At 40.0% G+C, this 23808-nt stretch overlaps 1 protein-coding gene across 4 annotated transcripts in view; it reads right to left on the bottom strand.

Moving 5' to 3' along the window:
• ZNF484 (zinc finger protein 484) overlaps positions 1 to 23808 on the bottom strand; it is a 44779-nt gene that overhangs the window by 8260 nt on the left and 12711 nt on the right. For all 4 annotated transcript variants that reach the window (XM_058445947.1, XM_032164535.2, XM_032164536.2 and 1 more), the window contains 2 exons: positions 3673 to 3799; positions 3292 to 3384 (listed from right to left, as the gene is read on the bottom strand). In XM_058445947.1, the coding sequence (XP_058301930.1) occupies positions 3292 to 3384; positions 3673 to 3706 (127 nt within the window). In that variant the 5' untranslated portion in view covers positions 3707 to 3799. The remainder of the gene's footprint in view (positions 1 to 3291; positions 3385 to 3672; positions 3800 to 23808) is intronic.

Raw genomic sequence — 23808 nt, 5'->3', positions numbered from 1 at the left:
GGTCTATTTTCTTTTGCCATGGAGCCTCACTCTATCACCCAGGCTGGAGTGGCTGGAGTGCAATGGCGCGATCTCGGCTCACTGCAACCTCTGCCTCCCGGGTTTAAGCAATTCTCCTGCCTTAGCCACATGAGTACGTGGGACTACAGACATGTGCTGCCATACATGTATTTGTAAAAATACAAATTTTTGTATTTTTAGTAGAGATGGGGTTTCACCATGTTGGCCAAGCTGGTCTCAAACTCCTGACCTCAAGTGATCTGCCTGCCTCAGCCTCCCAAAGTGCTGGGATTACAGGCGTGAGCCACTGTGCCCGGCCAAAATATGTGTATTATTTGAATACACAGATAGATAACATAATAATCAAAGGGCTCGATGAAAAGGGAGAATTAAAGAAAATCTTAAAATAGGGTAGAAATGGTTATGGAAAACAGGGACAAATGTGAATTGCAAATATGAGGCCATATTCTTTCTCTACCTTACAAACCTACTGAGAATCTGTCACATGTTAGATATTAAGTAGTAACTTTAGTTTTGTTCCATGTAGCTATGACAGGATAAACACAGCACACAATGTTTTAAGTAGTGAAATCTATCAGCAGCATCTGAGATGAAATAGTGAAAAAGAAAAAATGGGATTATCACATACAAATAGGATTAGAATAATCTAGGCATGAGAAAATATAGACATGGTCATAGGTGATATGACTGGGAGGTAAGAAAGAGGCTTTTGTAAATGAGAAAAATAAGTAGAAAAGCAGAATGAATTATCTGAGAAGATGGATTAGAGGGAAAAGTAAAAAAACTCCAAGAGAAGATGACAACATTTTGAAAGGCAAGCCACCTGCTTTTACATGCTACATTGTATCTTGTCTTCCTTCACACAAACAGCCAGACCCTTAAATGCAGACAGTATTGGTCTTTCCCCTGAGTGCTGTATACAACAGGGTCAATGCCTGACTGAGACACACAAATAACAATCACAGAGAAAAAGTTGTTCCCATGAGCCAATTATCACTCAGAGCTTATGCTGCATTGCAGCTGAGACACATAATCTGAGACACAGATTATGCTGGGCTGAGACACATGGCCCTGGGCAACTTTAAGCAGGGCCCAAAGCCCTTACACCTGCCTCTAAATGTCCACGATAACTTCTAACTTAGGTTAGTTATGTATAGGACAGAGGCAAAGTGCATACTTGCCAGCAGGCAGTATATCCAGTTGGCAAGAGAAGAAAGACCCCTGTGGGTGTGATCATTGCCTCGACATCCTGCTCATTGCCCCAGCTGTAAATGACCTGCAAGGAGAAATGGACCCTACCCCAAACTTGGTTCAGATGTCAAGAGTGATGATGAGACACACACAATAAGAGAGTGTAAAAAGATTCATTACTCACATAATGAGGCTTTCTGGGGACAGCTCCAAGCAGGTCCAGATGGGGCTAGAGTGAGCAAGGAAAGAACTGTCTTGGGGGTTTATGGCAGGGGCAGGTGGGGCTGGGCTAACTATTCCCTTATGTAGTTGGAATTTCCCAGCACCAGTGGAGGGAACCCATGGGCTTTTTTCTCAGTTTGTCCAGGAAAAAAAGAGGGGTGAGGCTTAGAAAACGTCAGCAGTTGAACATCAGAAATAAAGGATACAGAATGAGATGTTCAAAGTATTTTATTAGGGAAATACAAATTAAATAATAATTAGAAATTAAAACCCATCAGATTAGCCAAAACATTAAAAATTTGGATAACACTAGGTATGGGTAGGGATGTGGGGAACTAATACCCTTGTACAAAGTTCCAGGGACTGTAGAGTGACACAGCCAATCTGGAAAATAATGTGCTTATACCTCATCATATTGAATATTAGTATGCCCAATGATAAAGCAATCCCACTCCTCTTTCTTAAGAAATTCTCATTTCCAGCTGGGTGCTGTGGCTCACGCCTGTAATCCCAGCACTTTAGGGGTCCAAGGCGGGTGGGTCACGAGGTCAGGAGATCGAGACCATCCTGGCTAACATGGTGAAACCCCGTCTCTACTAAAAATACAAAAAATTAGCTGGGTGCAGTGGTGGGCGCCTGTAGTCCCAGCTACTGGGGAGGCTGAGGCAGGAGAATGGCGTGAACCTGGGAAGCGGAGCTTGCAGTGAGCTGAGATCACGCCACTGCACTCCAGCCCGGGGGACAGAGCAAAACTCCATCTCAAAAAAAAAAAAAAAAAAAAATTATCATTTCCAATAAGAATAATTCATGAAGAAATGTATTGCAGTACTGTTTGTAGTAGCTGAAAAACTGGACAAGTAAAATGGGGTATATATGTGCACTACAGAATGATATGTAGAAATTAGAATAATGCATTGCAACATGGACAAATTTGAGAAAAAAAAACTTGAGTAGGATATATAATACAGTACCATTTCTACAAATTAGCAATGCCAACAACTCAGATTTTACAAATATCCCACAAATTCAAGGATAAATGGCATAACATGTCAAATATATTAGAACAGTTGCCTCTTGGAAGGATAAAAATGAATATGGAGACTGAGGATTGAAAAGAATAAATAAGAGGGGAGCCTTAAACACATTGATGATGATATTGACTAAAAACTAAGGCTATAATTATTAACTCAATCTTCTGTACAGGATATATCTGTACACGAGATAAAAAAAACTTTTTGTAAGATATGAAAATAAATAAATTAGAAAGATCAAGTCAGTGTTGCGTTGCACTAGCCAAGTAGGAAGAAAATGTCAATGGTACCCTCAAAGTCAACAATCAGAGAAGAGGCATGGGGGGACTTCAGATAAGCCCATTTCTAGATGACAGTTGTGAGGCACTAAGGGGAAAGAGACAAAGTAAGAAGAAACAGCAGGAACTGAAGTTGTAATGCACAGTAATGTTTTAAGAAGGTAGATCTATGAGTATTTGAATGCATAAGGAAATGATCTAAGACCCTGATGGAGGTAGAAAGAATAAAAATTTTCTAGGGAAAGAGAGAAAAAAGCAAGAAAACAGGACCCTAGGAAGTAGGGTGTGACATGATCCAAAGAACCAGTAATTGTAGTATATTCCCTCCTAAAAAGCCAAGCAAAGAAGAAGGCATTGATATGAGAAGAGATCTTAAGTGGAGTTAGCATTTAGCTATCCAAGCATCCTTGTCTAATAACTGCTCTTCCAAGCAGTTCTAAAAGTCATTATTAATGACACATCAAAGTCGGGCAAAGTTGTGCACAGCTTCTCCCAGTACAAATGCAGCTGAGTCATACTGTCTACCATGCTCTTGGTTCCCTTCTCACCTGGACGGCTCTGACTGGGGATCTCACCATCCAACATACATGGCTCTTCTTGTTCCAAGCTGAAGATGACTTCTGGTTTGGGAACTTGACATCCTGTTAACAGAGGATGATAGAAGACTTGATTTCAGAGGCCATACAATGAAGCATTCCTTTTTTTTTCCAAAAAAGTTCACTGGGAACAGAGGAATATTCACACTACCCGAAAGAGATTATTAAGAACATGGGACGAAATAAGGACAAAACCATTACACACTTTAGATGTCCTGCAGTCTTTAGAAGTCCCACATACCTCAGAAAACACAGACTTCAGCAATTCTACTGAGAAGAAAAATATACTCAATTAGGTGCAGCCTACTGTATACCCAGCAGAGCTGTGCTTACCCACTGAGATCAAGTTGAAATAGTTTTCCAGCATCACTTCTCTGTATAGGCTTTTCTGAGCAAGGTCTAATTGTTGCCACTCATCCCTACTGAAGTCTACAGTTACGTCCTTGAGTGACACTGATTCCTGTTAAAAAAAAAAAAAAAAAAAAAAACCTTTCAATGTGAAGGATCGAGATTACAGAATGGAAACAAGACAGGACCTTATTTTTAATGTGATATAATATACTATAAAGAACTTCTACAACTCAACAACAACGAACAAAATAATTTTGAAAATGGGTAAAAAGCTTAAATAGACATTTCTGCAAGGAAGATATACAAATATTTAACAAGCACATGTAAAGATGCTCAACATCATTAATCACTAGGGAAATGCAAATTAAAACTACAAGATATTACCTCACACCGATCTGGGATAAAGAAAATGTCTAAAATTGATTATAATGATGGCTATACAACTGAGTGAATATACTAAAAATCAATACATGGTACACTTTTTTTTTTTTTTTTTGAGACAGAGTCTCGCTCAGTCACCCAGGCTGGAGTGCAGTGGCTCAATCTCCGCTCACCGCAAGCTCCACCTCCTGGGTTCACGCCATTCTCCTGCCTCAGCCTCCTGAGTAGCTGGGACTACAGGCGCCTGCCACCACGCCCAGCTAATTTTAAAAAATTTTTTTAGTAGAGACAGGGTTTCACCGTGTTAGCCAGGATGGTCTCGATCTCCTGACCTCGTGATCTGCCCACCTCAGCCTCCCAAAGTGCTGGGATTACAGGCATGAGCCACCACACCCAACCTACATGGTACACTTTAAATGGTAAACTGTGTGGTATATGAAAGAGAGGGCTCTTTTTCGGCACTGCCATTTCCAGATGAGATGCAGTAGCTTGGCAGTCCAGTGCTTCCTTCAAAAATGAACTGTAAATGTCAGATGCAATATTTGAAATCATCTGTTTCAAAGCACTGGAAAGCTGCTAAGGTAACAAGAAATATAGGGGCTAAGACTGGAGAGGAGAGAATATTAAAGATTGAAGCTGACTTATTCAGTCACTTTGATAGTGGGAGCATTTACCAATTCTGGGTGTGGACAAAAGCTGAGAATCCACCTTTTGTCCTGGATTCTCATTTACTGGAGAATGCAGTAGAAGTCTGCAGCTGGGTGACAGAGAAACCAACATAACTCAAACACATGGCTATTTTCCCCTCAGGATATTTGCTGAATTCTAGGGTATATAGGACAGAAGACTAAAAATGTAAGCAAACAGCCTTTGAAGAGCAGAGCAAAAGTCTAGTATCTCTTAAGAAAATAGTTGGGCATCTATCAGGAAGAGGGTCTTTAGAGGACAGGGTTCTCAGCTGAAAATTCTCAGTAGCCAGGGTGATCCAGAGGTAAACTGAGTCTTAGCAGAGCTTCAACCCGGCCTTGATTCAACATCAACAGTGCCTGACTGGATGTACGTGTTCTCCCTTCCCTCCATTTGCTGACATAAGGAAAGATGAATCCTCTGTGGAGAAAGATTTTTTTTTTTTCTTCTGAGACAGGGTCTTCCTCTGTCATCCAGACTGGAGCGCAGTGGCACAAACACGACTCACTGCAGCCTCGACCTGGGCTCAAGCAATCCTCCTGTCTCAGCCCCCCAAGTAGCTGGGACTACAGGCACATGCTACCATGCCCAGCTAATTTGTCTATCTTTTGTAGAGATGGGTTTTGCCATGTTGCCCAGCTGGTCTGGGACTCCTGAGCTCAAGTGATCTGCCCTCCTCAGCCTCCCAGGTGTAAGCCCTGCCTACAACTTATTATACACAGTGTTTAAAACAAACAAAAAAATCCTACACATCCAAAAATATAGGATCACATATCCAAAATCAGAGAAGGAAAAAATTCAATAGAAACAGTCACACAGAGAATTGGAGTTAGATGAAAAGATGACTATCTTTAGAGAGTTGGTTGTTATAATAAAGAATCAGATGAAAGTTCAAAAATTGAAAAATCTAAAATATAAAATTAAGAAGTCCTTATACAGGTTTAACAGCAAAATACAGAATTTCTGAAATGGAAGACAAGTAAATAGAAAATATCCAAACTGAAGCAGAGATTTTTCTTTTAAAGAAAAAAACATAGGAGCATTAGGAACGTGTGACATAGTAAAAAGGTATAACCTATCAGAGTCTGAGAAGTTAAAGAGGAGAGTGCAGGGAAGAAGCAATATTTGAAGAAGTAATGGCTATGAATGACATCAACCCTTAGGATTCAAGAAGCTCTTCAAATATCTCTTTACAAAACTGCAAGTATTGACTATGCAAAACAGTAACAGTACTATTCTGGGAGGTTTAAAATATATGCAAAATTTAAATTAATGGAAATAATAATGCAAAAATGGGAGGCAGTAAATAGAATTAAAGTGTTTTAGTATCCTAGCATTATTAAGGAGATAAAATAGTAAGTTCAAGATGGATGTTTTAATATCTGGGGTAACAAACAGTAAAAGAATTATAACAAGTAAACAAAGGAAAAAATTAAAGAGTAAAAAAATTATGTAATATAAAAAGTCAAGAAAGGAATGAAAAAATAGGTAGTTCAAATAAAAACTAGGTCGGGCGTGGTGGCTCATACCTGTAATCCCAGCACTTTGGGAGGCTGAGGCAGGTGGATCATGAGGTCAGGAGATCGAGACCATCCTGGCTAACACAGTGAAACCCCATCTCTACTAAAAATACAAAAAAATTAGCGGGGTGTGGTGGCGGGCACCTGTAGTCCCAGCTACTCAGGAGGCTGAGGCAGGAGAATGGCGTGAACCTGGGAGGTGGAAGTTGCAGTGAGCCAAGACTGCACCACTGCACTCCAGCCTGGGTGACAGAGCAAAACTGCATCTCAAAAATAAAATAAAATAAAATAAAAACTAATAGTAAGGTGGTATATATAAATTCATGTATATTAGTAATTACATTAAGTGTAAATGCATTAAACATTCAAGTTAAAAGCAAGGATTGGACTTCTGGTTCTATTTTTTTTTTTTTTTTTGAGACGGAGTCTCGCTTTGTCGCCCAGGCTGGAGTGCAGTGGCGCGATCTCAGCTCACTGCAAGCTCTGCCTCCCGGGTTCACACCATTCTCCTGCCTCAGCCTCCCAAGTAGCTGGGACTACAGGCGTCCGTCACCGCGCCCGGCTAATTTTTTGTATTTTTAGTAGAGACAGGGTTTCACTGTGTTAGCCAGGATGGTCTCAATCTCCTGACCTCGTGATCCGCCCACCTCGGCCTCCCAAAGTTCTGGGATTACAGGCGTGAGCCACCTCGCCTGGCCTGAGACTTCTGGTTCTAAAAAACAAAACAAAACAAAAAAAGAGTGCATTCCACCCAATTCCTCCTGCTAATTACCTAAAAATCTAGAAAAATACATAAAGCATCTATCAGAAGACTCACTGGTGGACAAAAGAAAGTAGAACCTAAGGACTTAAAAAACAACACAGTAGTGAGCTCCCTAGAGGGAACTTAGAGGGAGCGAGGGAGCTCCTACATATTGCAAAATGAGCACTAGAGGAGCTTACAACCTGGAAGAACCAATGAGCACAGACAAAAAAGGCCTCCCCAAAGCATACATTTTCCAGCCAAATAATTTGAAATAGGGCAGCACTGCAGGATGGGACCTTTTGACTACACATACCTACAAAGTGCAGAAGTACCCAAGAACACCCTCACTTCTGACACCTATTGCAAGCAGAGGGATTTCCCAGGATCACCTGTACTTCTGACACCAATTCCAAGTCAGGGGTCCCCAAGACCACCCTCAGGTTCCGTAATTCGCGGAAGAACTCACAGAAATTAGAAAAGCCATGATACTTGTGGCTATGGTATTATATAGTGGCTTTACAATGAAAGGATGCAGATCAAAATCAGTCGAGGGAAGATGTGCTTAGCGCAGGGTCAAGAAGAGTTCCAAGTGTGAGCTTCCAGTGGTTTTCTCCCCGTGGAGTCATATGGACAGCACTTACTTCTCCCAGCAATGATGTGTGATAATAATACGCATGGAGTATTGCCAACTGGGGAAGTTCACTTGAGCCTTGATGTCCAGAGTTTTTACTGAGACTTGATCATGTGGACATGAATGACTCCCACTGTGGCTGATCTTAGTCTCCAGCCCCTCCAGAGCTGACATTGCATGGCCAAAGTTACCCCACTATAAACCACATGTTGGCATAGAATATTCAGTGTGGCCCAAAGCTCCCACCATAAATCACACTGTCATTATATACTATCTTGCATGGCCCAAGCAAGGCCTGCAGGACATTCCAAAGATTTAGAGGTTACCTCCCAGGAGCTGAGTGCAAAAGCCAAACCTCTCTTTGGGCAAAGTTAATCCTTTACTGCACAACAGTATACTTGAGGTGAAAACTACAAAAGATGCATCCTTTGCCTTCTTCACAATGTGACTCCAAAGATGGTGGGGTGGAGCTCTCTCAACCATCCCAACTGCATTAGCTCAAAGAGAGGTAGCACCCCTCTTGCCTCTCCAGCAGGCATTATATACACTGTATTGGCTAACCCTACCCCAAATTAAGTGAATGACAGCAAAGAAGTAGCTACCTTCTCCTTCTAATAGAGAGTGGAGGATGGCTTATGGAGAAAGTTATACAAAGGGGTTCTTTAAATATGTGTATGATGGCCTGGGCACACCTACGAGCAGCCCATGTATAAAATGAATCAGAATCAACATTGAAAAAGCTTTCAGGGCTGAACTAGGGTGTGGGATACTGTCCAGGTTTCAAATTGGCTTCTGGGTAGCAAAAAATGAGGGAGACCAAAATAGAACTGCAAAGACTTTCAAAACTAAGTTGAATTTGAAATACAGCCCATAAAAATAGACTAAGACATGCACTCTAAACCTAAATGTGTTGACAACTGCTAAAATATAGGATTTAACGAGAAAACAGAATCTCATCACATGATATTCAGAATGTGCTGAATAAAGCCAAAATTATTCATCATCTTAAGAACCAAGAAAATCTGAAATCAAATGAGAAAAGAGCATCAACAGATAGCAACACTCAGATGAATCAGATGTTGGAATTATTTGACAAGGATCTAAAGTAGCTAACTAAAAGTGTTGCAACAAGCAGCTGTAAATAGTGTTGAATCAAGTGGAAATATATAAATTCTCAGCAAATAAACAGAAGGTATGAGGAAGAACAAAATGAAAATTTTAGAACCAAAAAATAAAATAAGTGAAATTAAAAACCTCACTGGATGATCTCAACAGCAGAATGGAGATCCAAAGAAAAGAATCAGTTACCTCAGTTACCTGTAAGATAGATAAATAGAAATTATCCAATCTGAACAATAGAAAAAATAATTGATGAAATGATTGTTTCATCAATTCCCTCAGGCTATATTCAGCCTAAGGGACCCAGTGGGACAATAACAGAACAGCCAACAATCATTTCAGCAGTCCTAGAAGGAATGAAAAAGTAGGATGGGAGACTGGGAAAAGATTTGAAGAAATAATAGCTGAAAACCTCCCAAATTTGGTAAAAGGCATAAATGTACAGATTCAAGTAGCTGACCAAATATCCAAAAGGAAAACCTCAAATAAATCCATGTCTAGATACATTGTAAGATTTATAAAATCCAAATTTAAGAATAGAACCTGAAAACAGTCAGAAATGACACATTACCTGTAGGGAAAGGGCAATTTGAACAAGAATGACTTTCTCATTAAAAACCACAGATGTCAAAAGGAAGTGGGACCATATTTTTCAAGTGCTGAAGGGAAAGAACTGTCAATATTGAATTCAATATCCAGTGAAAATAAAATAGGCTCTGTTTAAATTCCTTAAACTTAATTCTGAGGAATTGCCTGCCATTGGTAGTTGAGAAAGAAGTCTGAAAAATAAAAATAAAAAAGGAATTAACTGCCATACATTTATTAAGCATAATTACTTAGGTAATTCTTAGGAATTACCTGCCATATATTTACTAAGCAAGATGTTCAGAACTTTATGTTGTGAACTTACAACAATTTTCTAAGATATTATAAAGGGCATAAGAGATGTGCAAAGCATAGCATGACCCCAAATAGAGAGAAGAAAATTCTACATGGAGTGTAAGACTAAGTTCTGTAGAGTTGATGAAACTTAAGCTTAATCTTGGGGATGACAGGTTTAATGCAAGCAGAGTAGGGCAAAGTGATTTTTAGAAGGGAGCAGCATGAGCAAAGGTATAAAGACAGGAAAATACATGATAAATTCAGGGAACTACAAATTAGTCTGCATAATGACAGGTCTGTATGCAGTGAAGGAAAGGTGTTTATGAGGAAATTTCAGTAGAAGTATGCTGGCATGAGATCATGCAACTATCTATTTTTCCTCCAATGGATAATGGACTGCCATTAAAGTAATTTATATATAGAGAAAAGATGATTAGATTTGTGTTTACAACTGCCAAGAAGATGCTGGCGAGGTTGTGGAGAAATAGGAACGCTTTTATACTGTTAGTGGGAATGTAAATTAGTTCAACCATTGTGGAAGAGAGCGTGGTGATTCCTCAAAGATTTAGAAGCGGAAATACCATTTGACCCAGCAATCCCATTACTGGTTATATACTCAAAGGAATATAAATCATTCTATTATAAAGATACATGCATGCATATGTTCACTGCAGCACTATTCACAATAGCAAAGACATGGAATCAACCCAAATGCCCATCAGTGATAGACTGGATAAAGAAAATGTGCACATATACGTCATGGAATACTATGCAGCCATAAAAAGGAATGAGATCATATCCTTTGCAGGGACATGCAGGGACATGCAGGGACCTGGAAGCTATTATCCTCAGCAAACTAATGCAGGAACAGAAAACCAAACACTGCATGTTCTCACTTACAAGTGGGAGCTGAACAATGTGAACATATGGACATAGGGAGGGGAACAACACTCACTGGGGCCTGTCGGGGAAGGGTGGGGGGTGGGAGAGCATTAGGGAAAAAAGCTAATGCATGCGGGGCTTAATACCTAGGTGATGGGTTGATAGGTGCAGCAAACCATCATGACACACATTTACCTATGTAACAAACCTGCACATCCTGCACATGTACCCTAGAACTTAAAATAAAAAATAAAAAAAGACTGTCAAGAAACAGCAGGGAGAATACATCTGAATGAGCAAGAGTGGAAGTCCAGGCAATATTTCATGTGAAAGAATTAAAACACCTAAGTTGGGGGGAAAATATTATTTAACAGGAATATAGAAAAAGAAATTGGTGTAGATAGTAGGTAATTAGAATTGACAGATGGAGTAAGAAAAAGGAGGAATTAAAGTGAAATTCTCAATTATTCATTTTGTATACTCTGAGATTATAGTGTCATATACTGAAGTAGAGATTGATGAATGGGAAAAGGTTGGAGAAAAGGAACCAGATAAAATCACTTATGTTTTGCACACATTGAGATTACAGGGGTTAAACATGTAGGCAGGCATATTATAGGATGTTAGGCAGAGGCCTAGAGTGGAGATAAAGATTTGGGAGTCACCAGTAGATAATTAATAACTAAAATCATCTGAGTAAATGAGACTGCTTGAGAGGACACCTGATAAAGGAGAATGTAAAGGAAAGAATCTGAAAAAATTACAAGCATGGAAGAAGAGGTGTCAGCAATAAAAACTGAGAAGTCAGACAGAGCCAGGGGAGAGTAACGTCTTAGAATGTATGTGGGGATTAGTTGATGGGGTTGAATGCCAAGATGGATGAGAAAAGCAAAAGGCAGATAAATTTTGGCTTTTGTATTTAGGAGATGTGACAGTGATAGCTAGTTGTCTTCCAACATTCACTCATCCTTTCTTCCCTAATAACAGAACATGAATTCTTAGGTGGATACTCTGAGTAAGACTCCCTTTTCCCAGCCCACCTTAAATGTAACCAGGAAACTATACTTTGGCCACACAGATACAGGTGATACTTCTGAGATGGCATTTTTTAAAGGAGGTGTGAGTGCCCCTTTCCTCCCCAACATCCTCATGCTGCTGGCCTGGAACGCTGACTCAGTTAATGCAAATCTCGGGAACCATCAAGTGACGTGAGGTTGAAAATCACAAAATAAGGCCGGGCGCGATGGCTCAAGCCTGTAATCCCAGCACTTTGGGAGGCTGAGGCGGGCGGATCACGAGGTCAGAAGATCGAGCCCATCCTGGCTAACACAGTGAAACCCGGTCTCTACTAAAAATACAAAAAATTAGCCGGGTGTCAAGGAATTTATCCATTTCTTCTAGATTTTCTAGTTTATTTGCATAGAGGTGTTTGTAGTATTCTCTGACGGTGGATTGTATTTCTGTGGGATCGGTGGTGATATCCCCTTTTTCATTTTTTATTGCATCTATTTGATTCTTCTCTCTTTTCTTCTTTATTAGTCTTGCTAGCGGTCTATCAATTTTGTTGATCTTTTCAAAAAACCAGCTCCTGGATTCATTAATTTTTTGAAGGGTTTTTTGTGTCTCTATTTCCTTCAGTTCTGCTCTGATTTTAGCTATTTCTTGCCTTCTGCTAGCTTTTGAATGTGTTTGCTCTTGCTTTTCTAGTTCTTTTAATTGTGATGTTAGGGTGTCAATTTTGGATCTTTCCTGCTTTCTCTTCTGGGCATTTAGTGCTATAAATTTCCCTCTACACTGCTTTGAATGTGTCCCAGAGATTCTGGTATGTTGTGTCTTTGTTCTCGTTGGTTTCAAAGAACATCTTTATTTCTGCCTTCATTTCATTATGTACCCAATAGTCATTCAGGAGCAGGTTGTTCAGTTTCCATGTAGTTGAGCGGTTTTGAGTGAGTTTCTTAATCCTGAGTTCTAGTTTGATTGCACTGTGGTCTGAGAGACAGTTATAATATCTGTTCTTTTACATTTGCTGAGGAGAGCTTTACTTCCAACTATGTGGTCAATTTTGGAATAGGTGTGGTGTGGTGCTGAAAAAAATGTATATTCTGTTGATTTGGGGTGGAGAGTTCTGTAGATGGCTATTAGGTCCACTTTGTGCAGAGCTGAGTTCAATTCCTGGATATAGGCGTGGGCAAGGACTTCATGTCTAAAACACCAAAAGGAATGGCAACAAAAGCCAAAATTGACAAATGGGATCTAATTAAACTAAAGAGCTTCTGCACAGCAAAAGAAACTACCATCAGAGTGAACAGGCAACCTACAGAATGGGAGAAAATTTTTGCAACCTACTCATCTGACAAAGGGCTAATATCCAGAATCTACAATGAACTCAAACAAATTTACAAGAAAAAAACAAACAACCCCATCAAAAAGTGGGCGAAGGACATGAACAGACACTTCTCAAAAGAAGACATTTATGCAGCCAAAAAACACATGAAAAAATGCTCATCATCACTGGCCATCAGAGAAATGCAAATCAAAACCACAGTGAGATACCATCTCACACCAGTTAGAATGGCCATCATTAAAAAGTCAGGAAACAACAGGTGCTGGAGAGGATGTGGAGAAATAGGAACACTTTTACACTGTTGGTGGGACTGTAAACTAGTTCAACCATTGTGGAAGTCAGTGTGGCGATTCCTCAGGGATCTAGAACTAGAAATACCATTTGACCCGGCCATCTCATTACTGGGTATATACCCAAAGGACTATAAATCATGCTGCTATAAAGACACATGCACACGTATGTTTATTGCGGCACTATTCACAATAGCAAAGAGTTGGAACCAACCCAAATGTCCAACAACGATAGACTGGATTAAGAAAATGTGGCACATATACATCATGGAATACTATGCAGCCATAAAAAATGATGAGTTCATGTCCTTTGTAGGGACATGGATGAAACTGGAAAACATCGTTCTCAGTAAACTATCACAAGGACAAAAAACCAAACACCGCATGTTCTCACTCATAGGTGGGAATTGAACAATGAGAACTCATGGACACAGGAAGGGGAACATCACCCTCCAGGGACTGTTGTGGGGTGGGGGGAGGGGGGAGGGACAGCATTAGGAGATATACCTAATGCTAAATGACGAGTTAATGGGTGCAGCAAAACAACATGGCACATGGATACATATGTAACAAATCTGCACATTGTGCACATGTACCCTAAAACCTAAAGTATAATAATAAAAAATTAAAAAAATTAAAAAAAAAAATTTAGCCGGGCGTGTTGGCGGGCGCCTGTAGTCCCAGCTACTCGGGAGGCTGAGGCAGGAGAATGGCGTGAACCCGGGAGGCGGAGCTTGCAGTGAGCTGAGATCGCACCACTGCACTCCAGCCTGGGGGACAGAGCGAGACTCCGTCTCAAAAAAAAAAAAAAAAGAAAGAAAATCACAAAATAAGAATGACATACAGAACAAAAAAAAAATGGTGTATGAATTTGTGAAGACACCAGGCCCTGAATGAATACTTTCAGACTTCTTTTGCTTGAAAGGATAAACTCTGATGTGTTTAAGCCCGTAATTTTTAGATTTCTGTTATACTAAAATGCATTTTGCCAGACAATTCTAATAAAATAGACAGAAACTGGGTTGCAATTACAGACTCTTAAGCTTTTAAGCAAAAAATTCAGTACCACATAATAGCAAAAAGACCAGTACTCCAGGGAAATATAATTCATATTTTGAATGACAATCTAAAATACATAAAACAAAAGCTGACAAAATTACATGGAGAAATTGACAAATCTACACATGCATGGGAGACTTCCTGACTCCCCCTCCCTACTCTGAGAGATTTTAACAAGATTACATTCATTAATCACTAGATATAGCAACAAAAATTTGGCACATATAGGAAAATTTCTGCAAGAAAATTGACAAGCCAGTTACAAAGGAGATGAGATCTCATACATAAAACAAATATGCAACAGTCAAAAAATAAGGATTATACAGAAGATCTGAACAACACAAATAAGCTTTTTGTGATGCAGATAGAAATCACACACACACACACACACACACACAGAGAGAGAGAAAGAGAGGGAGAGACAGCGAGAGAGAAAGATTATATTCATCGTTATATTAGGGGACCATACATGAATGACAGTGTGATAGTACACAAAATGTATAAAGAACATAAATTTAAAAACAGGCTGGGTGCAGTGGCACATGCCTGTAATCCCAGTACTTTGGGAGGCCAAGGCAGGAGGATTGCTTGAGTCCACGAGTTTGAGACCAGCCTGGGCAACATAGTGAGACCTTGTCTCTATAAAAAATCAAAACAACAACAACAAAAAGCAATACAAACTACAGACAACTCAGTTTAAAAAAAGGGGGGGGGGAATGAATCAAGCAATTCTCAAATGAAGTGTACATGACAATAAAATTCTGAAAAACTATTCAATCACATTAGTAACCAGGGAAATGCTAATTAAATCCAAAATGAGATATCTCTGCAAACTCCCCAAGATGGCTAAAATTGTAAAGATTGAAAACACCAAGTACTGGTAAAGATACAAAGTAGTAAACATATCTGCACACTACTGGTAGGAATACAAATTGGCATAACAACTTTGCAAAGCTGTATGACATCATATACTAAAGTTGGAGAGGAGCCAGGTGCAGTGGCTCAGGCCTGTAATCCTAGCAGTTTAGGAGGCCGAGGCAGGAGGATTGCTTGAGACCAGGAGTTCAAGACCAGCCTGCGCAACATAGCAAGATGCCGTCTCTTCAAAAAGAAAAAAAAAATTAGCCAGGCATGGTGGCATGCGTCTATAATCCCAGCTACTTGGGAGGCAGGGGTAGCAAGATCACTTGAGCCCTGAAAGTTGAGGCTGTAGTGAGCTGGGATCACAGCATTGCACTCCACTCGGCTTGGGTGACAGAGCAAGACCTTGCCTTTGGATAGAAATAACTTCTGAAAGAAATGTTCACAAGAGCATATTTCATAATGCATTTTATATTTCTCCATAGTAAAGGCTTAAAAATAAATGAAAATAAAATTATAATGGTACAGAAATGCATATGGTATACCATCTTCTGTGGAAAGAACATAATACTTTTCCTATTTGTTTTTGTCTATATGATGACACTTTGAACACACACTAAAAAAATTAGTTATCCAGATTGAGGACATGGGCTGATAGGAAAAGAAAGAGGGAGATTTTTCACTATGTACTTATTTTCTTACTTTTAAATCATATGCATGTATTACCTATTCAAAATACTCATCTGACAAAGGTCTAATATCCAGATTCTACAGGGAACTTAAAAACACATTTACAAGAAAAAAACAACCCCATCAAAAAGTGGGCAAAGGATATGAACAGACACTTCTCAAAAGAAGACATTTATGTGGCCAACAATCATATAAAAAAAGCTCAACATCACTGATCATTAGAGAAATATAAATCAAAACCACAATGAGATACCATCTCATGCCAGTCAGAATGGCTATTATTAAAAAGTCAAGAAACAATAGATGCTGCCGAGGCTGTGGAGAAATAGGAACACTTTTACACTGTTGGTGGGAATGTAAATTAGTTCAACCATTGTGGAAGACAGTGTGGCAATTCCTCAAGGATCTAGAACCAGAAATACCAGTTGACCCAGCCACCCCATTACTGGGTATATACCCAAAGGAATATAAATCATTCTACTAGAAAGACACATGCACACGTATGTTTATTGCAGCACTATTTACAATAGCGAAGACACAGAACCAACCCAAATGCCCATCAATGATATACTGGATAAAGAAAATGTACATATACAACATGGAATACTATGCAGCCATAAAAAGGAATCAGATCACATCCTTTGCAGTGACATGGATGAAGCTAGAAACCATCATTCTCAGCAAACTAACACAGGAACAGAAATCCGAACACTGCATGTTCTCACTCATAAGTGGGAGTTGAACAATGAGAACACACAGACACAGGGCAGGGAACAAGCCACACCAGGGCCTATCGAGGGGTGGGGGGATAAGGGGAGAGAGAGCATTAGGACAAATAGCAAATGCATGCAGGCTTAAAACCTAGATGATGGGGGCCAGGCGTGGTGGCTCACACCTGTAATCCCAGCACTTTGGGAGGCCAAGGTGGGTGGATCACCTGAGGTTGGGAGTTCGAGAACAGCCTGACCAACATGGAGAAACCCTGTCTCTACTAGAAATACAAAATCAGCCAGGCATGGTGGCTCAAGACTGTAATCCTATCACTTTGGGAGGCTGAGGCAGGTGGATCACAAGGTCAGGAGATCGAGACCTTCCTGGCTAACATGGTGAAACCCCGTCTCTACTAAAAAAATTTAAACAAAATTAGCCAGCCTGGTGGCGGGCGCCTGTAGTCCCAGCTACTCGGGAGGCTGAGGCAGAAGAATCCCTTGAACCCGGGAGGCGGAGCTTGTGGTGAGCTGAGATCACGGCATTGCACTCCAGCCTGGGCAACAAGAGCGAAACTCCATCTCAAAAAACAAAACAGCAACAACAAAAAAACAAACCTAGATGACGGGTTGATAGGTGCAGCAAACCACCATGGCATACGTATACCTATGTAACAAACCTGCACGTTCTGCACATGTATCCTGGAACTTAAAGTAAAATTTTAAAAAAAGAAAATATTGCACCCATGAATATTAGAAAGATCATTCAGAACTGAAGAAAAGAGTCCTTGAAATTAAAAATACAATATTAATGAGAAACTCAGTAACCTGAAACTTTCCATGATACTGCACTGAGCACATCTTCTCTGGCTGATTTTAATCCACATCCTCTTCCTGTAATGAACTATAAGCATGAGTATAATGGCTTTCCTGAGCTGTGTAAGTCCTTCTCGTGAATTATTGAAACTGAGGGTGGTCTTGGAGACTCCTGAGCTTGCAGTTTCTGTCATAAGTGAGGGTAGTCTTAGAGACGCCTAAATAATTTTACTGGGGCTTGTATCTGAGTGTCAATAGGGCTGTATTCCTTCTGGAGGTTCTAAGGGAGTATCAATTTCCTTGATTTTTCTAGCTTCTAGAGGCCACCTGTATTCTTTGGCCTTAAAACAACACAAATTTGTCACTGTTCTGGAGGTCACCAAAATAGGTCCTGCTTGGCTGCATTCCTTCTGGAGACTCTACAGGACAATCCATTTCTATGTCTTATCCAGCTTCTTGAGACTCAAGAGATCTAACATTTGAGAAACATGAGGAGAATTCCTAGTATCACGTGAAAGGGGCAGCCCATGCCAGTAGCTGAGTATCAGATAGAGTAACTATGAGCAGGTCGACAACTCCAAGAGGAGTTTCTTTAAAAAGCTGAAATGAATAGCATGTAATCTAGAGCCAACGGCCTAGGTCTTATTTTCCTGGCTTCATCATTCAGGAGCTGTATAATCTTGGGCAAATTTCTTCTCTGTGTAACAGTTTTCCTCCTCTGTAAAATGAGAATAATGATTATAGATAGCTGTCTTCGTTTACTGTTACTACAAAGGAATACCTGAGCCTGGGTAATTTATAAAGAAAAGACGTTTATTTGGCCCATGGTTCTGCAGGCTGTGCAAGAAGCATGGCATCAGCATCTGCATGTGGGGAGGGCCTTCAAGCTGCTTCCATTCATGGCAGAAGGGGAAGAGAAGCCAGTGTGTGTAGAGATCATATGGCAAAAGAGGAAGAAGGAGAGAGAGAATGGGAGGTAGCAAGCTCTTCTCAACAACCAACTCTCACGGAACTCATAAGATTGAGAACTCACCACCTCCCCAGAGAGGGCATTAATCTATTCATGAGGGATCTGTCCCCATGACCCAAACACTTCCCATTATGCCCTACCTCCTACACTGGGATCAAACTTCTCTTTTATTTTTAAAATTTCTTTTCATTTATTTGTTTTTGTAAGAGACAGGGTCTCGCCATATTACCTAGGCTGATCTCAAACTCCTGGCCTCAACTGATCCTCCTACCTTGGCTTCCTGAATAGCTGGGATTACACACAAGCCACCGTGCCTGGCTTGGGGGATCAAATTTCAGCATGAGATTTGGAGAGGATAAATATCCAAACCATAGCAATAACTCGTAGGGGTTGTGACTGAATTAGTTAATACAGAATGCTTATAGTGCCTGGTATATAGTAAGCACTATATTAATGTTTATATTATATTACTGTTATTATTTAATATATTTTAATATATTGAGAAGGTATTTATATACCTGGGAAGACTAGAGATGAATTACTGATATGTATAATATATATTGTACATGTATGTATGGAAAACAAAACAAATGATTAAGCCAGACACTTATAATTTCAGGTAAAACAAAAAGCACTGCATAAAAAGTAAATGGCTCACTTGTGAATATTGTTAAAATAATCATCATAATAAAATGCAGCCTATTGATTTACCCCAAATTATGATATACCCATATTAGGCTGGGCACGGTGGCTCACGCCTATAATTCCAGCACTTTGGGAGGCTAAGGTCGGCAGATCGCTTGAGCCCAGGAGTTCAAAGACCAGCCTGGGCAACATGGTGAAACCCCATCTCTACTAAATAAATAAATAAAATATCCATATTAGACGGAGGGTACATGAGAAATGTGTATGTGAGTATCAAGGGCCTGAGTGTCTGAAAGAGAGCTAATTCCTTCTTTCCATTGTGTTGTCTGTAGATAACTGCTTAAAACTGAAAGCCTAGAAATACCAATACAAACATGTTATTTAGACATATGAAAGTAAACAGCAAAAGATACTAAACTGCGTTCAAAGTGATTACCTTTGAGAAGCTGAAATTTGAGGAAGAAGAGAGCAGATTACAACTGTTTTATTCTAAGAAACCACAAAGAACAATTTGACTAAGTAAATATAGGTAAAATTTTCATGACATTCAAAATGAAATACTTATTTTTAAAAGTTCAAATGCAAAGGACAAAGAGGCAGTTATAATTGAACAAAACATAAAAGACTATGCTTAATATATGAAGTCCTCTGTTCAAACTCAATAAACTGTATTCCACTCCTGGAAAGATACAGTAGATGCACTTGTCTCTACTCATCCTGTTAAGTTCATCTACAAACCATAGACATTATCCATCAAACCAACATACAGAGACTCTGAAAGGTAAAGAAAAATAGGCACCGTGGCCAGGGGCCTCAGGAACCAGGGAACTAAACAGTAATGAGCTCTCTGTGTCTTTCGGCCTCATATAGATAGCTCTGACCAGGTGTTCGAAAAACCTACAATCCAGAAACATCAACAAGTGCATACAAAAAGGCCTGGAAAAAAGTGCTTTCTCTAGCTAAAAGACCAGGAAAGGGGCAACAGAGAAAAATGAAAAACTTTTAGACAAAACCTACTCCAACCAAATACCACAGATTATAAAACAACAAAAAACTGTGGGCTTGATTCATCTCTCATCAGCAAAGACTCAGTGGGTAGCCTAGACTCCTGTATTTGCCTGGCTGTCTGGGGATGCCCCTTCACTGCAATAGGGTAGTATGAGAAAAAGCCAACTGGGGAGCTGAGACTTTCATCTCTGCACAGTGGTAATGGGTAGCTTTCCTGCCATGCCAGTGGGAGCCACCTCAGGGCTGGACTTCCATTCCTACCTAGCAGTAATGCGACACTCTTCCCATTACGACAGGTATGGTGTGAGAGGATGCAAAATGAAAATCCAAGACCTTCACCACTCCGAGAGGTAATGAGGCCCTATCCAACCTAACAATATCAGAGAAGACGGCATGAAGAGCAGAAACAAGGTACCCTCTCCTTTAGACAAGGTGATGTCACCAGAGGTCTACTGGGGAGCCTGAACTGCCAACCCCAACTAGCAGTAATGAGGTGTCTCTCTCCCCACAGACTGTCAACAGAGTTCAAGTAGGGACCATGCAAATTCACATCCACCTGGCAGTAGTACAGCAAGGCCCCCCAGTTCCCACACTGGCCCAGGGAACGCCTGCTAAAAAAGAGGACTAAAATAAGATCTAGAGTCTCATAATGTCCAAGGTTTCCACAATACATTACAAAATCATTTGTAAAACCAAGAACCAGGAAAATCTCAACTTGAATAAGGAAACGACCAATCAACCGATACTAAAACTGAAGTGATGCATGTATCAGAATTATTTCATAAGGATTTTAAAGTAGTCCTCATAAAAATGTTTTAACAAGCATATGAACACACTTGAAACAAAAAAATTTCAACAAAGAAATAGAGAAGAGATGAAAAAAACAAATGAAAATTTTAGAATTAAAAAATAACCAATATTAAGAACTCAATAGATGGGCTCAAAAGAATGCAGACAACAGAAGAAATATTCTGAGTACCTGAAAATAAAATAGAAATGATCTAATCTAAAGAATGGAGAGAAAACAGACTGAGAAAAAAAGGAACAGAACCTCAGAGACATGTGGGACAGTAACAAAAAATCTAACATTTGTGTCCTTGGAGTTCCAGAAAAAGAAAGAGAAAGGAATGGGGGCTGAACAAGTATTTGAAGAAATAATGAATGAAAATTTCTGAAACTTCCCAAAAGATATACACTTACAGATAGAAGCTGAGCAAATCCCAAAAAGGATAAAACCAAAGAAATTCACACTAAGAAAGAATTATAGTCAAACTTCTGAAAACTACAGACAAAGAAAGAATGCTGAAAGCATTCGGAGAGAAACTACACATTACCCATAGGAGAAAAACAATTTGAATGACAATGTGAGATACTAAGAACCATGGCTCCCCAAAGATGTTCACATCCTAATGCCCAGAAATTGTGAATATGTTAGGTTGCATGGCAAAAGGGAATTCAGGTTTCAGATCAAATCTAGGTGACTGAATCGGCTGTCCTTAAAATAGGAAGATTAATTATCTTGGATTATCTGGGTGGGCTGAATATAATCACAAATTTGCTTAAAAGTTAAAGCAGGAGGGCCAGGCGCGGTCGCTCATGCCTGTAATCCCAACACTTTGGGAGGGCCAAGGCAGGCGGATCACCTGAGGTTGGGAGTTTGAGACCAGCCTGACCAACATGGAGAAACCCCGTCTCTACTAAAACATACAAAATTAGCAGGGCGTGGTGGCGCATGCCTGTGATACCAGCTACTCGGAAAGGTGAGGCAGGAGAATCGCTGGAACCCGGAAGGCGGAGGTTGCGGTGAGCCGAGATCGCGCCATTGCACTCCAGCCTGGGCAACAAGAGCAAATCTCTGCTTCAAAAAAAAAAAAAAAAAAAAAAGTTACAGCAGAGGCAATAAAAGAGAGTCAGAGAAAGATGCGACTACAAAAGAGTGGTCAGAGAGATACAATGTTGGTGGCTTTGAAGTTGGAGGAAAGGGCCACAAACTGTGAAATGTGGGCACCTACTAGAAGCTAGAAAAGTCATAGAAAATAGAAACAGATTCTGTCTTACAGCCTGTAGAAAGGAATACTGCCCTCTTGACACCTTGATTTTAGTTCAGTGAGACCCATGTTGGCCTTCTAAAATACAGAACTGTAAAAAAAAAAAAAACCGTTTTGTGGTTTTTTTTTGAGACGGAGTCTCGCTCTGTCGCCCAGGCTGGAGTGCAGTGGCGCAATCTCCGCTCACTGCAAGCTCCGCCTCCCGGGTTCACGCCATTCTCCTGCCTCAGCCTCCCGAGTAGCTGGGACTACAGGCGCCCGCCACCACGCCCGGCTAATTTTTTGTATTTTTAGTAGAGACGGGGTTTCACCGTTTTAGCCAGGATGGTCTCGATCTCCTGACCTCGTAATCCACCCGCCTCGGCCTCCCAAAGTGCTGGGATTACAGGCGTGAGCCACCGCGCCCGGCCCAAAAAAGTGTTATTTTTAAGCAACTAAATTTTTGATAATTTATTTCAGCAGCAATAGAAAATTAACATGCAGTTTTAACTAATATCTCATCAGAAACTTTGGAGGCCAGAAGGAAGTAGCACATTTTTCAAGTGCTAAAAAAAAAAAAAAAAAAAAAAAGAACTATCAACTTAGAAAATTTTGGATCAGGCAAAAATATCCTTCAGGAGAAAGTGGAAATCAAGACATTCTGAGTCCTCCAAATATTCCTATGTTTAGGCTGTAACCCCTAATGTAACTGTATTTGGAGACAGGGCTTTTAAGAGGTAATTATGGTTAAACAAGGTAGGGTTCCTAATCTGATAAGACAGATGGCCTTACAGAGAGAGATTCTCTCTCCATAGGCAGGCAGGCGGTCACTAGGGAATGGCCTGTGAGCACATAGTGAGAATCTGGTTTTCGTCTACAAGCCAGGAAGAGAGCCCTCATCAGAACCTGACCATGCTTGCACCCTGATCTCTCAGTTCCAGCCTCCCAGAACTGTGAGAAAATAAATTTTTGTTGTTTAGTCCACCCAGTCTATGGTACTTTGTTATGGCAGCCTGAGCTGACTAAGACAACTACTAACAACTCTGCACACATAAATTTGACCACTTAGATAGAAGGGGCCCGTTCCTGAAAACACACAAACCCTCTCGATATGAAATAGACAATGTGAATAGCCTGTATCTCTTAAAGAAACTGAGTTTGTAATCTTAAAACTTCCAAAAAGGAAATCTCTAGGCCCAGACAGTTTCTCTGGAGAATTCTACCAAATATTTGAAGAACTAACATAATTAACATCAATTCTACACAGTTTTTTCCAGAAAACAGAAGAGAAGGGAATACTTCCCAGTTTATTGTGTGAGGCTATGATTTCCCTGACACAAAAACTGGACACAGTATAGAAAAAGAAAACACAAACTATACACAATCTCTGGCAGAATAATCAATATAAAGGAACACATTCCAACTTATTTTATGAGGCCAGGGTTATCGTGATACCTAAACCAGAAATAGTACCAAAAGAAAAAAAAGAGAGACAGAAAGAAAAAAAAAGCAATATCCTTCACAAATATGATACAAAAACCCTTAACAAAATATTAGCAAATGCAAATAATTTAAAAAGTATATACCACAACCAAGTGGAGTTTATTCCATGGATGCAGTGCTGGTTCAATATTAAAAAAATCAATCAATGTAATCTACCATACCAACAGACTCAAGAAGTAAAATCACATGATCATGTCAATTGGTACAGAAATAGCATTTAACAAAATTCAACTCCCATTCATGATAAAACCTCAAGGTTGTTTCAGAAGGTGGTCCTTGGACAAGGAGCATTGATGTTCTATGGAAATTTGTGAGAAATAAAAATTCTCATATCCCATCCCATAGCTACTA

This window comes from Hylobates moloch, unplaced genomic scaffold (genome assembly GCF_009828535.3).
Source record: "Hylobates moloch isolate HMO894 unplaced genomic scaffold, HMol_V3 SCAFFOLD_10, whole genome shotgun sequence".
Lineage (NCBI taxonomy): Eukaryota > Metazoa > Chordata > Mammalia > Primates > Hylobatidae > Hylobates > Hylobates moloch.
The sequence above is the reverse complement of the archived record's forward strand: the minus strand, read 5'-3'. Positions and strand labels throughout refer to the sequence as shown.